Genomic DNA, 13,033 nt, shown 5'->3' with positions numbered 1-13,033 from the left:
TCGAGAGAGCAGGACCTGGGAACAGAAGCCAACCATGGGCTTGTGCTCCTTTGCACTGCATGGCCAGTTCTTTTGCAGGCATAAGTTACAGCTAGTTGTTCTTCTCACTCATCATCTCAGGCCTGTTTCTGCGTCTTTCCAAAAGAAACTATCAGGTTTTGTCTTGGTGTCCGTTGCCAACTAACACACACTTACCACACTTAACAATATACACCCAAGACCGCCGAGGGCGCGAGCCGGGGACGAGCTTGCCCTGCACCGGCCACGTCCGACAGCGCGCTCCTTCTTGCCCTGTGGCAACAGCAGGTAACTCAGAAGGCTCGATCTGCGCTGGAAGGGGTTAACCGCAGTGAGGTCCAGCTGGCGTTTGCTGCGGGATGCGGAGGCCGCACAACTGGTTGCTGCGACTCAACTGATAAACTGTGTCTGAAGCTGAAATTCAGATGTGTTTGTCAGTGAAGAACACTGGCTTGAAAAATATCGGTTTGAGAGCACCAGCTCTATACCTTGGTTCGCGTCGTACGTGGGGATGCGTTTCAGTGCAAAGGGAGTAGAACTGGAGCAGCTGAATGGCTCTTTATCACCTTCCAGCCAGATCAGCTGACAAACAGGCCTGGCTTGGCTTTATCCAAGCACCCCTTCCACAGCTGAAACAACCCTTCCCAGCTCACCGATGCCGCCGCGTCCTCCCAGGCTGGGGCTGGACACACTGAGCCCTTGGTTGCTTCACCGACTACCAGCCTGCCCTTAGAGCCGCACGCAGACACTGCTCGGAGGGGGAGCCCGTGCTCCAGCTGCTGCCACCTCTGCAGTACCGAGGCTGCCTGCGTCATTAAGAAGCAGGAGATGTTCTCCTGCAGAGGATGCGGCCTACCCAAGCACTGCTGCAGCCTTCAACCAGGGGGGCTTAAGGCTTTTAGTGGCGGGTAACTTGGCAGATTACAGACCTGAGCTACATCACTTGGTGAAGTACTGTAAGATATCGCTTGCATTTTGTTACGCGGAGGCAAGAAGAGGTTACCCGACTTCCCCCAGCACCACAGTAAGAGGCTGGTGCTGGGTCTCAGAGCTTATGCTGGGGGCTTGTCACCTGGCTGACAGTCACCTGCCAAATACCAAGATACCTGTGCTCGCAGCTACTTCTAAAATCAGCAGGACTGGGGAAGGCATAAAGGGTGTTTTCTTTTGGTTATTCTTTTACAGCACCTATTTTACTTGAGGGGTTTGGGGAATTTTTTGCCTATTCCTCCCTCTTGGCCTAAACTGCACCTGCTACGTCAGATTTCCTTGGGAGAGAGCACTGCCTTTCAGCACAGAGCTGTGCAGTGCCAGTAAAATGCACTCAGGCAGGTAAAAATCTTTTCTAAAAAAGCCCATTTAGGCACCTGCTCAGTCCTGGGAGGACCAGAGATTACACATAATCTGACAATTTTCTTTGGGACAGACCTTCCAGGCTGTCCCTTGCGACTGACCTCTGGCCTCAAGGATCCTGCTGAATCAGATCAGACCAGAGGGTTTGGGCTAGAATTTCCCCCTGCCATTCTCTGACCAGGGAATTCTCTATCCTCAGTGCCTGAGACAGTTACTGATCTCAGCAGTCTTGCTTCATCACCCCTCAGCTCCCCCCACTCTAAAGTGACTTTGTCATGACTGTATTTCTTTCACCTGCCAGGCTGCCTGATGGTAACAGCCTCAAGCGGGGTGCTTTTAGCTGTCTTACTTCAGAAACCTGCAGCTTTGACCTCACCAAAAGTGAGGAGGCTGTAAGGGGTGGTGGTGGGAGCCAGCTCTGCATGGCAGGCAGAAAGACACAGAAACCCTTTTCAGATCAGTCATTCCAAATCAGAAGCAACAGAACTGATCCTCTTTCATCCTTTCACAAGGTGCTTTTGCTTCTTTCAGGCGCACTTGTGCTCTGTGTTGCATCAGAAAGGAGGTTTCTTCTGAAGACAGGCATAAGGAGGCATTTGTAAAACCACATACAAGTTGTCAGGATAGAAATTTCTACTAGCTGGAGTTTTCTGAGGTGAAAACATGCCCCATACAGAACACTTCTCTCAGCATGAGAGGAAGAATCACCTCCTCAAAACAAGCAGAAGTAGTGAATTATTTTTTTAATCTCTCTAGTTGTGTATCTCGCATATAAAAACTGTTAATACCTTTATAACAATGTGTTTTAGTGGTGGTGTTACAGTGGTGTTGTACAGTAATGAACCACATTTACTCGTAGAAAAATATCACAACATCCAATGTTAGAATTTGGAAAACTGAGAATAGCACCTGTTTCCAAGAAACAGAGTCCTCCCATGCTGAGATTAAGACTGGGCTCAGGTGCTAGGCCTGACTTTACAGAGTTGTTCCAGCACCCCCCACCTTTCAAAGGGTTTCAGTTGCGCTGAGCACTTTGCTTCTCTGATGACGGTCATAACCAATAAGAACAAGACAGTAGGTTCATGAGTTTATATTTAATAAATAAATTTATTTAAAAATATGCTCTCATTTATTCACAGTTTCAAGTCTGAAAAAAGATAATACTACTCTTGATCAATTCAAACACAGCTAAAACCATTCACTTTCTAGGGTAAATGAAATCCCAGTGATGGATAATATTTGCAAGAGTCTTGCATCAAAGCTGCAAAGGCACACATTTTTGTGCAGGATCACAACTGTAATGAAATTAATGTGTCTGTCTGTCCACCAAGTCAACAGAAACTTCCTTGTACAACTTTGGTTCATGTTACCGATTGAAGTGTCCCAACAAAGCCTTCCTTACAAAGTGTATTTCATTAAATATCAAACCAGAGCAACTGGGAGATTACATTTTTATGCAAAACATTTTTATCACTGCAAAACCCATTACAGGTAAGAGAAAAATCATTAAATTCTCCAACATAAGAAATAGTTACCTTTATATCCAACCCCCAAACTGGCATTTCCTACAACGAACGGCCGGTAACAGAACCCCTGCAGAGTTACTGCAGGGTGAGGTGGAATTCCTGTTCTCTCCCAGATGGACAGCGTAGGCGATAGCAACGCCTTCGATAACTACAGATATCACATGGGGAAACCCACCAGCGCTCCCATGCGCAGCAAGGCACTGTTTCTGCTGCTTCGCAGCATTTCAGTCACTGAATTCCTCCACCACCAGCCGCGTTGTCTTGGGTGAGCTGTCCCAGTAAGCTTAAGACGACCTCTATTCGTTCTAGCAGGGTCGTACTTTTGTTAGCGGTTGCGCGCAACAGCAGGGAGTAAACTTGCTTGTTTGTTTTAAGAACAGCTTCTTCTTCATTAATGCCCCTAAAAAGAAAGCAGACAATAGAAACTATCAACCTGACCACAATGGTTTGTTCTGCAAATTACCCAAACAATTATTGAGCAACAACACTGACGACTAGCGCTGTGAAACCACCTGGCTGGGGTGCGGTAGCTCCTCTTTCCGACTGTTTCCCAGCGCTGCAGTCAGAGCCTCCGGTGATCCCGTGGGACATGGCAGCTGTGCCCGTTCTTATTTCCCTCCACTTGGGCCATGTGATTAACTCCTGATCCCAAGTCACGTCGTAAACCCTCCAAAATCCAGGTCTCTGCCAAAACTCTGTGCTTTTGTCCAAGCTCGTGCCCGAGCTGACCACGCCAGGCGCGGACGGACGCCCACCCGCGCGGGAGGAGACGTGCTCTGTGCCCCTGCGCCTGCCCTTCGCTCTCCCCTCGAAGCCACTACGGACATCGCTCGCCTCTGAGGCTGAAGGCCATGATCCACCCTCATCCTCTCACTTGCAGACACCCAAGCTATTGCCCTACGCCAGAGAACACCGCCACACAGAGGGCTTTCCCTCTCGCGCCAGGCCGCAGTCTCTAAGCTCCCACCCATTTTCTCCATTTGACAAATACCATTAAGTCACTTCTAAGACCTGTGCGGGTCTGCTTCAGCGCTGCCCCCCCTTGCCTTCGCCACCCTGCTCTGCTACATTTCATGCCCAAGCTAACAGATATGACCCAACTAGAAAAAAATTGCTGCTATTGATATTATAAAGAAATTAAGCATCTATGTTTGCAAGCAGCAGTTGGTTTAATTGCAAATGCTTTACGAATTACCAAGAAATGGTGAAGCAAATTAAGTTTTTAACACTTGGCAGAATTCAGACAGGCTTATTTATTGACCAGAACAGGTAAGTCAATAAAAAGCCACTGAAATGCAAAGTATTTCCAGGATAAGTTACAAGAATTCCCACAACAAAGTATTACTTTCAATTACCTCTTTCCTCCGATTTATGTAACCAAGTCCAGTTACACTTACGCATTTCTATTTGAGGGTAAAACACTGATTTCATCCAGTTTTATCGCTACTCTGCAAGTTTCACTATCAATTTCACCACGTTCTCCTGCCCTCTGCCAAAGCGCATCTGAGACCCTGGAACAGCATTTGCAAGCCCCCATTTCCTCCCTTTTTGGCCTATTATTAAAACAGAAGGCAGACGTTGCCTTCTCCCTCTTCAAAGCCGAACTGAGGAAGCGCACACAAGGTGTACGTGAGGTACTAGAAAGGTGATGCGAAGGGCAGTTTTAAGCTTAGCCTCAATCCACCATTGTTTAAAAGAGCTCAGCTCACCATGTTACAGCACCGCTCCCGCTCCCCAGTACCGAAGCTGTAAGAGGTTCCCTGCGGGGGACCTTTGGTACAAACCCACATCTGAGGGAGGCAGCGATGGGAAGGTAACTGGAACCCCAAAACAAAAAAAAACCCAAGTTTTTTGTTTTACAACCCTTACCCACATCATGAGGTAACAGAACTAGAACGATTTACTTGATTACTTGGGCATCTGCTTGGTTATGTACGAGTTGTACTTTAGTCCTCTGCATTTCACATATTCAGATTGCCACCTTGTGGAAGCTGTTTTAGAGTGAGAGCACCGAGCAACACACCTAAACCACTGCTAAGAAAGCACAGGGGCTCCCTTCTTGTCTCGTATTTACCAGCCTCCTCCCATCAGCAGACATCGTGCAGAATGAATTAGTTTCACAGTTTACTTTTAGCAAAACAGCACTTGCCTCAGCGGTGCTTCAATCTGGAAAACTATTAACATAGCTTCCAACAAAAGTTCTCTAGAACTATATACTAGATTAATGCCATGTCTTCATAAGTTAGCTTTGTATAACATTAGAAGCAGCAACAGCATGCTGCCGGAGCGTCTGCAAGCCCACACATTTGCTGCTGAGGGAAGAAAAGGTATTTTCGGGATCCCCAAAGCACCACCACCCACAACCAGATCTAACCAACAGAAGCAACGGCGCTGTAAGGAACAGCACTGCCACACCGAATCCCAACAATGCTCCAAGGTCAACACAACAAGGAGGAGCCACATTTGTGCTGAAGCCCAGCAGCAAGACTAAGATTTCTCCTCTGCCATTAGAAAGTTCTTTAACACCAGTGAGTGTCTCCCCCGTATCCCCCCCCTCTCTATTTACAGCAATACTGATGTGCCTACATTTATTCTCAAGTATTTTGCTTGCTCAACTATGCTGTCTCAGATCTTTTATCGCCAAGATACATCAAAAGATCAGCCACACGCAGGAGTTTCTCCCCCGCAAACTCCCAAGTGCTCTGTCACAGATGAAGACCAATGTCAGTTAAGGCAAAGGACACCGTGTCCACGTACCTCGCTCCCTAAGCAAACGCTCTGATTAAAAAAACCAGCGAGAAGCGTGCCAGCAAAATTACAGTGCTACAAGTGAAACTGCTTTGTGTGAGAATTCATGCTCATGAAGGACATCAGATTTACATTCTCTAAAGCGTAAGTCAGATACCACAGAGCAGAACAAAGCATTAGTGCTGCTGTACCGTGCATCTCAGACGATGATTACAACCTATTATTTCCCTATTGAATACAGCCGTTCAAGTCTGATATTTCTGTCCTTGCTCAGTCCTGGACTTCTATCAGAAAAGAGGAGAGAAAAAAACAACCTAGACACCCTCAGTAGAGGTGTTTTGTGGTTATTCCCTCAGTTGCATACAGAAAACGTGCAAAATTCAGATGATCAAGGCGTATCTTGGCTCCTTCTCCACACAGTCGCCTCCATAAAAGAATAAACATCACACGTCCTTGCGTACTTACAAGTACATTGCACACATTCATGGGCGAGAACCACATCGGCATGCACACATCAAGGTCCAGCTTACCCGATTTTTTTTTTGGTTGAAGTTAACAATTTAATGGATTGGAGGAGAAGGAACGACATTCTGGACTCAAAAATACCAAGCAGTTTCAATACTTCTTCTTTGTTAAGGCCAGCAGAAGAATCATTAGGTGACGTATTCTCAGCACTACTTTTATCCTTGCTTATCTGCAAGAGGAGAAAACACAAGACCCATTTTGCTGAACTCCACCGTTTTTAACACACTTCGGTGAAGCCAGGCAACCACACAGGCAGGTTGGCTTACTCTATGCTGTGCATATATATATATAAATTTTTAGTTATAAAAAAATATCAGGAAACTATGGACTTGACTAAATCTGTTGCTCAAATTGTCAGCAAGGGATGAACACGTGCCAGCATGCATTGTAAGTAATTATTTCTTTAGGCATCAAGAACCTGTTGCCATTAGCTACAGATAGCCTTCCACATTTTAATATTTCAATATTAAGTGTACTACACAGAGAACTCCCATTTATGTTGTACATACATTAAGCTTCTTTAAGACTACTTTTAAGGGATAATAAGGAGTTGCACCGAACGCCATTCACTCAGCCAGCCAGCATACATCCTCATACAAACATGTTTTAATCCATCTCCAGATTAAAAGATTTGTTCTGGTTTTTTAATCCACTTCCACTTAAAGGCTAGAAATGAACTGCAACAAGTTCAAACCCTGGCCACGCTACTGAAGCAACCAGCTCTACTGAAAAGTAACCAAGCGATACCTTAGTTGCCAAATGACCAGTTTTACTTGGAAGCAGAAGGTACAACAGAGCAGATAATGTGACCCCTTGACTTTCGTTTACCTGTTCGCTTTCTGCCACAAGCTCTTTTCTGATGAGCTGGAATGCACTCTTGGTTTTCACCATTATATCTAGCGCCCCAAACAAAGTCTTTAATTTCCCAGCACTGCTGTTCTGACCTAAAAAAACAAAAGTAAAAATCAAGGACACAAATGGTTTATGTTACAGATTTCACTTTTTCTTCCATCCAAAGATTTCAAGAGTTCTCAAAAAAATACATGTACTGCCCTAGTCAACTGAAAACCAGTCAGATAAAAGTGTCTCTTCTCTCTTCAAGAAGATTCTACTCTGCGAAGCAAATTACTCCTGCTCTTAAATATATATAGTTATCTAAAAAAAAAATTAAATAGGTAAAGGTAGTTTGGCAAGCGGCTGCAGGAAGACAGAGCTAGACTTACTCGCCATCTGGAACTCTGCGAATGCCACTCTCTCCAGCTGCACACGAAGGAGCTCACAGGGCGCATCATTCAAGAGCTGGAAGAGTCGTACTGCTTTACTATAATGAAGATCAGCGAGTATACGGTGTTGTTTCCTCAAATGTTCATCACCAACCTGCGCTCAAAGCAGGGTACATAGTAAATCCCAGACAATTTCTATGTTTGTGAGGTAACAGAAGAGACCTGCTTACAGACTACATGAGCTACCAACAGTCATTCCCAACTCCTTTCGTAAGGGTTCACCTGAATGTCTGCACTTTTCTGGGGTACATCACCAGCCTGCCCGCTCTGAAGCTACTGTAATCTCATAGCTGACGCTAACAAATTCACACCAAGTAGAACTAAGTTAAAGAATAACAACTTGAAACAAAAAAATCAGAAAGCAATATGCGAACCTACAGGAAGGCTTTAGTAAATCGGATGCTGATGTTCTAGCAGAAAGCTGCCTGCTGAAATATTAGACGACTGGCTCAGAAGCAAAAACAAAACCAAAGAAAAATATTTATCAGCAGCAGCTTCTGTTATAAGAGCACAGAACTGCATAGAACAGACAGGGCCACAAAGCTCAATGCAATCTAACAGACTCTTAAAAGTAACATATTTTAGTGATTTGCAAATAAACCACCTCACATTCCTTTGGTTAAATAATTTAAGTCAGTATATCCCAACTACAGGTAGGAGAAGTACCCGCCTCCACAAAGCCTGGGCACATTACATACGGAACCTACACAGAAAACCAGAGTAGTCTGTACTAATACCTGGTTTCTCAGGCAGCTGTGGTACATCGAAGCAAGCCTGTGGTGGATGGTTGCAGCCCGATACTGGCAGAGAGGCTGTCGCGCAGACACTGTATCAACATCACAGTATTTCAAGGACTTCATCATGGCTTCACTGACTTCCTTCTCTATCTGCAAGATAAACCAGAAAGATATAGGGTGGTTACTTTGAAATTAGAACAGACTATGTGCAAGTGGAAGGGTTAAACCTTTGTTTGCGGCACTACCTTTTCATCAAGCAAAGCCTTAAAAATGCAAGTGACTGAACATTTTATGGCTTGCAAGGACAACTTCACAAAAGTTTTTCAATGTAATAAAGGTTTACAAGTTATTCCGATATCAATTTTGCTCACTGTTTAGTTTTTCAGGAAGACAATAGCTTATTTTACCAGATGTTGTCACAACTGCCTTCATTACCTGTTCCTGAGCCTTTCGAGACAGCGGAGCGTAATCCTGCTGTAGCGTCGCCATAGTGAAATATGTAGTAGAGAGCTCCCAGTTGACAGAATCCCAAACTGCTGGATGCACATCTCTCTTACCCAGTGATCTTAATGCCTTCAGATAGTAGTCGATAGCCTACAGATTACAAAATAATACATGCTCATGGTTACTGGTTTCCTCATTCTCATGGAAGCATTCCAAGATAACTTGTCTGCGCCTTTTTCAGGGTTTTCCTTACACCTGTTTTTGTCTTAACTTTACTCCTGACCATTGTATCTCCATTGTGTGTGTAACTGCAGTCTGTTGAACATCAAGATCTGAAGGTCACAGCGCTTCACATATCAGAGCAATGGAATCAAACCTCAACACCACCACCAAAGTCTATACAGCAAGGATTAGAATAATAGGAAAGCAGGAGAGGCATCCCAAGTTATTACATCAAGACTTACAGGTATTTGCAACGTTATTCACAAATACTCTATGGTAAAAGGCATATTAGGGTATGGGACATTATAAAAATAATATGATATTACCTTATTATAATAAAGGGCTTCTTCTGGGGAAAACTCTTTTTTGAGGTCACCTTCAGTCGCACAGTGGGCCTGAGCACAAATGCGCATCAGTCTTCCCGTGTTGCACAGCAGAAGGGCAGCATTGGTTGCATCGTCAATTGACTCGAAATTCTGAATTCCTTCTTCGAAGCAAGAGAAGCTCTTCTTCCAGAGCTGCTGCTCTGTCGTCGATACGTTTTTACTCACTAGGGTTAAGACACAAGATTTACCATCTCATCCAAATTCTTGAGAAATACTGAACAAACATTTCCATTATATTCTTTTTCTCAGAAATGACTTTTTAGAATTTAAGGGTAGCAGATGAGTCTGAAGACTCAATTCATGGTGAATACTCTTAAGAAAACCTCAAACATATGAAAATCTTAGTACCTGAATTACACTACTCAATATACTATGGTTTCAAAAGAACTGTGATAACGCCACACACAAAACCTGGGGTAATTAACAGGATAGAGCACTTTTTCCCCCCCGTGGTAATATTCAGAGTATTGCAGTTACTCCTATAAAGTTACTGTATGAAACAAGAGTGACTTTTACAGATACGTGAGCTTCAGTATTTGAGCTCAGGCTTCAGCTAAATAGCAGTTCTGCAAAAAAATGGGAGATTATGAAAAATCATAACATTAAGAGTCCAACGCCAAAATCCTTCAAGTATTAATTGGACAGCAGTCACAGAGAACAGCCGGTATTTGGGAGACTGGAGCTGTTTACACTGACGACCAGCATCTAATTTGTTCTAGTTTATAACTCTTACTTGTAGACAGGACCTTATTGGTTTTGCTTTCAAAAACCAAAAACCCACCAAACACCTTACCCTACAAAGAAGCTTAGGCAACATCCATTTCCTCAAAACAAGCCCAAACGCAAAAAAGTCCACCAAAACTAAACCAGAAGCAAAGCTTCCAAGGATTTACCAAAAAAATCATAGGCTGGCTCCACTGAAACTATTTGTATGTTTAAGTTTATGCATGTCCACACTGAGCTAAACAAAACACGTCAAGAATCCAACATGCCCTCCCTTTTATAACAGAGTTGTTTAAAGTTTCTGTAATGTTTTTTGAGGGCATTCTACACACTTCCCAAGAATTTCTCCTAAGCTCTAGGTGCCATTACTCAGTTTAGGCTCGATTACGTACAGCATACAAGCCTCAGTAATCTGTTGTAGACAAATATTTACAATGGACATTGAAGTTACAGAACATCAACTACAGAAAAGTATTTACTATGAAGTTCTTTAAATGTCTCCTCTCCCATGAGAAATACTCAAGATTTCTCGCACTGTTGGTGAGCACGATCTTTGTTGTAGCTCCGTGGAATAGTAAGAAGTGGAAAAAAAGAATACTTGCCCACTCGCTCCGTCTGCACCGCAGCAGCCTGGTTCATGTAAAACACTCCAATCTCGTTCCTGATATTACCCATCCTCTTTAGCACCTGTATACGCTGCTCTGGGTTTTGGTTTTTTAAATTACTGAATAGTAAAATTTCATAAGCTGCTTCGTAACATTTACAGCTGACAGAAAGTTGGCACTCCAAGTCTGTAAACAAGTCAGTAGCCCAGGCAAACACTAGAAAACACAACGCAAAGCCTGCATGTCAAACAGTATTTCCAAACAAACTGAAATCTGCAATGGTCATCATTCTGGGCATTCTCCTCTAGTCTAAGCACAAGACCTGTGTCAGTACAATCCCACAATTTCTACAGATATGCACCACTTACCCATTACTTAAATACTGTCTTAGTTATTTTACAGCTTCAGGCACATCATACAATATTTTGACAACCTCCTCATGTACGACAGGCACGATAAGCTTTCTGTGACGAAGACAGAACTGAAGCATAATAAACCCTCTTCCAGAAATTATATTAGCACATGGTTTTGAGGAAGCCAAATGAAATTACTTTTGTCTGTCATATAACAGATTTATGGCAGTTACATCAGCATCATACCTTGGCACCTGGATTCTCTGTGAAGACTGTGTAATATTTCCTGATCTTCTTTTGTCTGGTAATTATATTCTTCAAGATAGGCTGCTCTGTTGTTTGCATTTTGAGCAAGCATCAATTGGATATCTCCACAAAGGGTTAAACACTGACAAAGAAATACTAATACTTCAGGAAGCATGCTGGCGCAGAGACAACAGTAGGTATCTATTAGAAAAAAAATCCCATGGATGAGCGAGTGGGAAAGAAAAGAATTAAACATCAGACGGTTTGACACATATTGATAATATAATTGGGTTTTATGTTACCTGTCACGCTTATTCTCTGCATGCAGACAACACGTGTTCTTCTAAGAACTAACCTATTTTAAAGCTGTAGCTGCTCTACACAGCTGACAGTTTCAAAAGACCAATAATGTTCAAGATGAGCAGTGAATCTGGTAACTACAAATGCTAACCTCAGATTTGACTAAAGGAAAACTGACCTTCTACAGATTAACTCAAGTGAGAGAGCCTGAAAAATTAATTTCCAAAAGGTATAGTTTAAACTTGATTCTCAAGTCTTTAAAAGACTGACAGCTGAAGAATGCTTTGAATTGCTGATAAGCATATTGATGCTTTGTGTTAAGATCAAGTGTTCTTACTTTATAAGCCTCCCCCCACCCCAAGCCCTACAAATAGGGAAGTAAAATAGCAGTACTAGAGTGCTGAGCAAATGGCATTTTCTGATTATTCTCGTTACTGTAGTAATATTCTAAACAGCCTGATTTTACTTCCTTCATTTTCCTCAGTAATACCTGAAGATGTATTTCATTTTAGAGGCGTACCCAATTCAGCGGGTGAACAAGCTTGGTATTTCTGAGAGTCAGGAATATTTTTAAATTAAATAGGAACCACCAGGCATTTCCAGGCAAAACACACCTGCTTGCAGCCACAGCACTTAGATCACAGAATACTGTCTTGGTCCCAGGACCAACTCTCCCAATTTCAAGTGCTCTGAAGTTCCAAATCTGCACTCTAAGTTCCCAATGTGTTGAAATGGGAGCACTTTTCTACCAAACAGGGACAAGAGTTATTCTTACTCCAGCCTTCCCTCCTGAACAGTGAGCTAGACATAGTTTAACTAAACACACGGTTGCCAGGCTTGTCACTGCGCACCACTAGACTAAATCATGCCCAAGAGAATTATTCAATATCATGAAAGGTATCTACAGGCAATGGAACAGATGACAAATACATTCTAGCAACTTACCATGACACTGTAAAGCCAGCTTGATGTATCGCAATGCTCTCCCATATTTCTGTAGAATCATAGCAGCTTCAGATAGGACATAATAAGCCTTTGACGATTTCAGAATGAGCTGGAGTTTCATTTTGTATTGCCACGATCCCGGAATCATTCCTGACTGACTGGAATGCTTACCCTTCTGAAATGAACCCACTGTAACACGGACAGAACCTCATCAGTAAATCTCATCTCTATAACATATGCCAGAGGTTGCACATCATCAGTATACAGACAGAATGTAAATTGCCTTATTACAGCTCTGCACAAGTAGAGTTATGCCAGCTTGTCTGCCACCACATTTTTCATCTGCAAATGGCCCCAATACTTGGAACTTCTCCACGTCCTCCACTTGACAGTGGGATGCTCAAATACAGCGAGCACAGTGACAGCGCAGCTAACCTCTCACACTTTAAACAGCTTTTGACATACGAGTGAAATGGCCGAGACTATTCTGTTAGGCAGCAGCAAAAAAGAATGGGAAAGCCACAGGCATAATTTGTCATGTTCTCAACAAAATCCTTAGGATATACACTCCGTCTCTGCATGAATGGTCTCAAAGCAAGAAAGGCTCCATTTCTGGGTT

At 43.3% G+C, this 13,033-nt stretch overlaps 1 protein-coding gene across 3 annotated transcripts in view; it reads right to left on the bottom strand.

Moving 5' to 3' along the window:
* Positions 1-2,450: 2,450 nt before the first annotated feature.
* EDRF1 (erythroid differentiation regulatory factor 1) overlaps positions 2,451-13,033 on the bottom strand; it is a 28,251-nt gene continuing 17,668 nt past the window's right edge. For all 3 annotated transcript variants that reach the window (XM_064464367.1, XM_064464368.1, XM_064464369.1), the window contains 10 exons: positions 12,415-12,603; positions 11,170-11,370; positions 10,564-10,786; positions 9,183-9,402; positions 8,626-8,784; positions 8,191-8,340; positions 7,394-7,547; positions 6,999-7,114; positions 6,176-6,339; positions 2,451-3,297 (listed from right to left, as the gene is read on the bottom strand). In XM_064464367.1, coding sequence (XP_064320437.1) covers positions 3,126-3,297; positions 6,176-6,339; positions 6,999-7,114; positions 7,394-7,547; positions 8,191-8,340; positions 8,626-8,784; positions 9,183-9,402; positions 10,564-10,786; positions 11,170-11,370; positions 12,415-12,603 — 1,748 coding nt within the window. In that variant the 3' untranslated portion in view covers positions 2,451-3,125. The remainder of the gene's footprint in view (positions 3,298-6,175; positions 6,340-6,998; positions 7,115-7,393; positions 7,548-8,190; positions 8,341-8,625; positions 8,785-9,182; positions 9,403-10,563; positions 10,787-11,169; positions 11,371-12,414; positions 12,604-13,033) is intronic.

The sequence above is a fragment of the Phalacrocorax carbo genome, chromosome 12 (genome assembly GCF_963921805.1).
Source record: "Phalacrocorax carbo chromosome 12, bPhaCar2.1, whole genome shotgun sequence".
NCBI lineage: Eukaryota > Metazoa > Chordata > Aves > Suliformes > Phalacrocoracidae > Phalacrocorax > Phalacrocorax carbo.
This window is presented reverse-complemented; position numbering and strand designations above follow the sequence as displayed.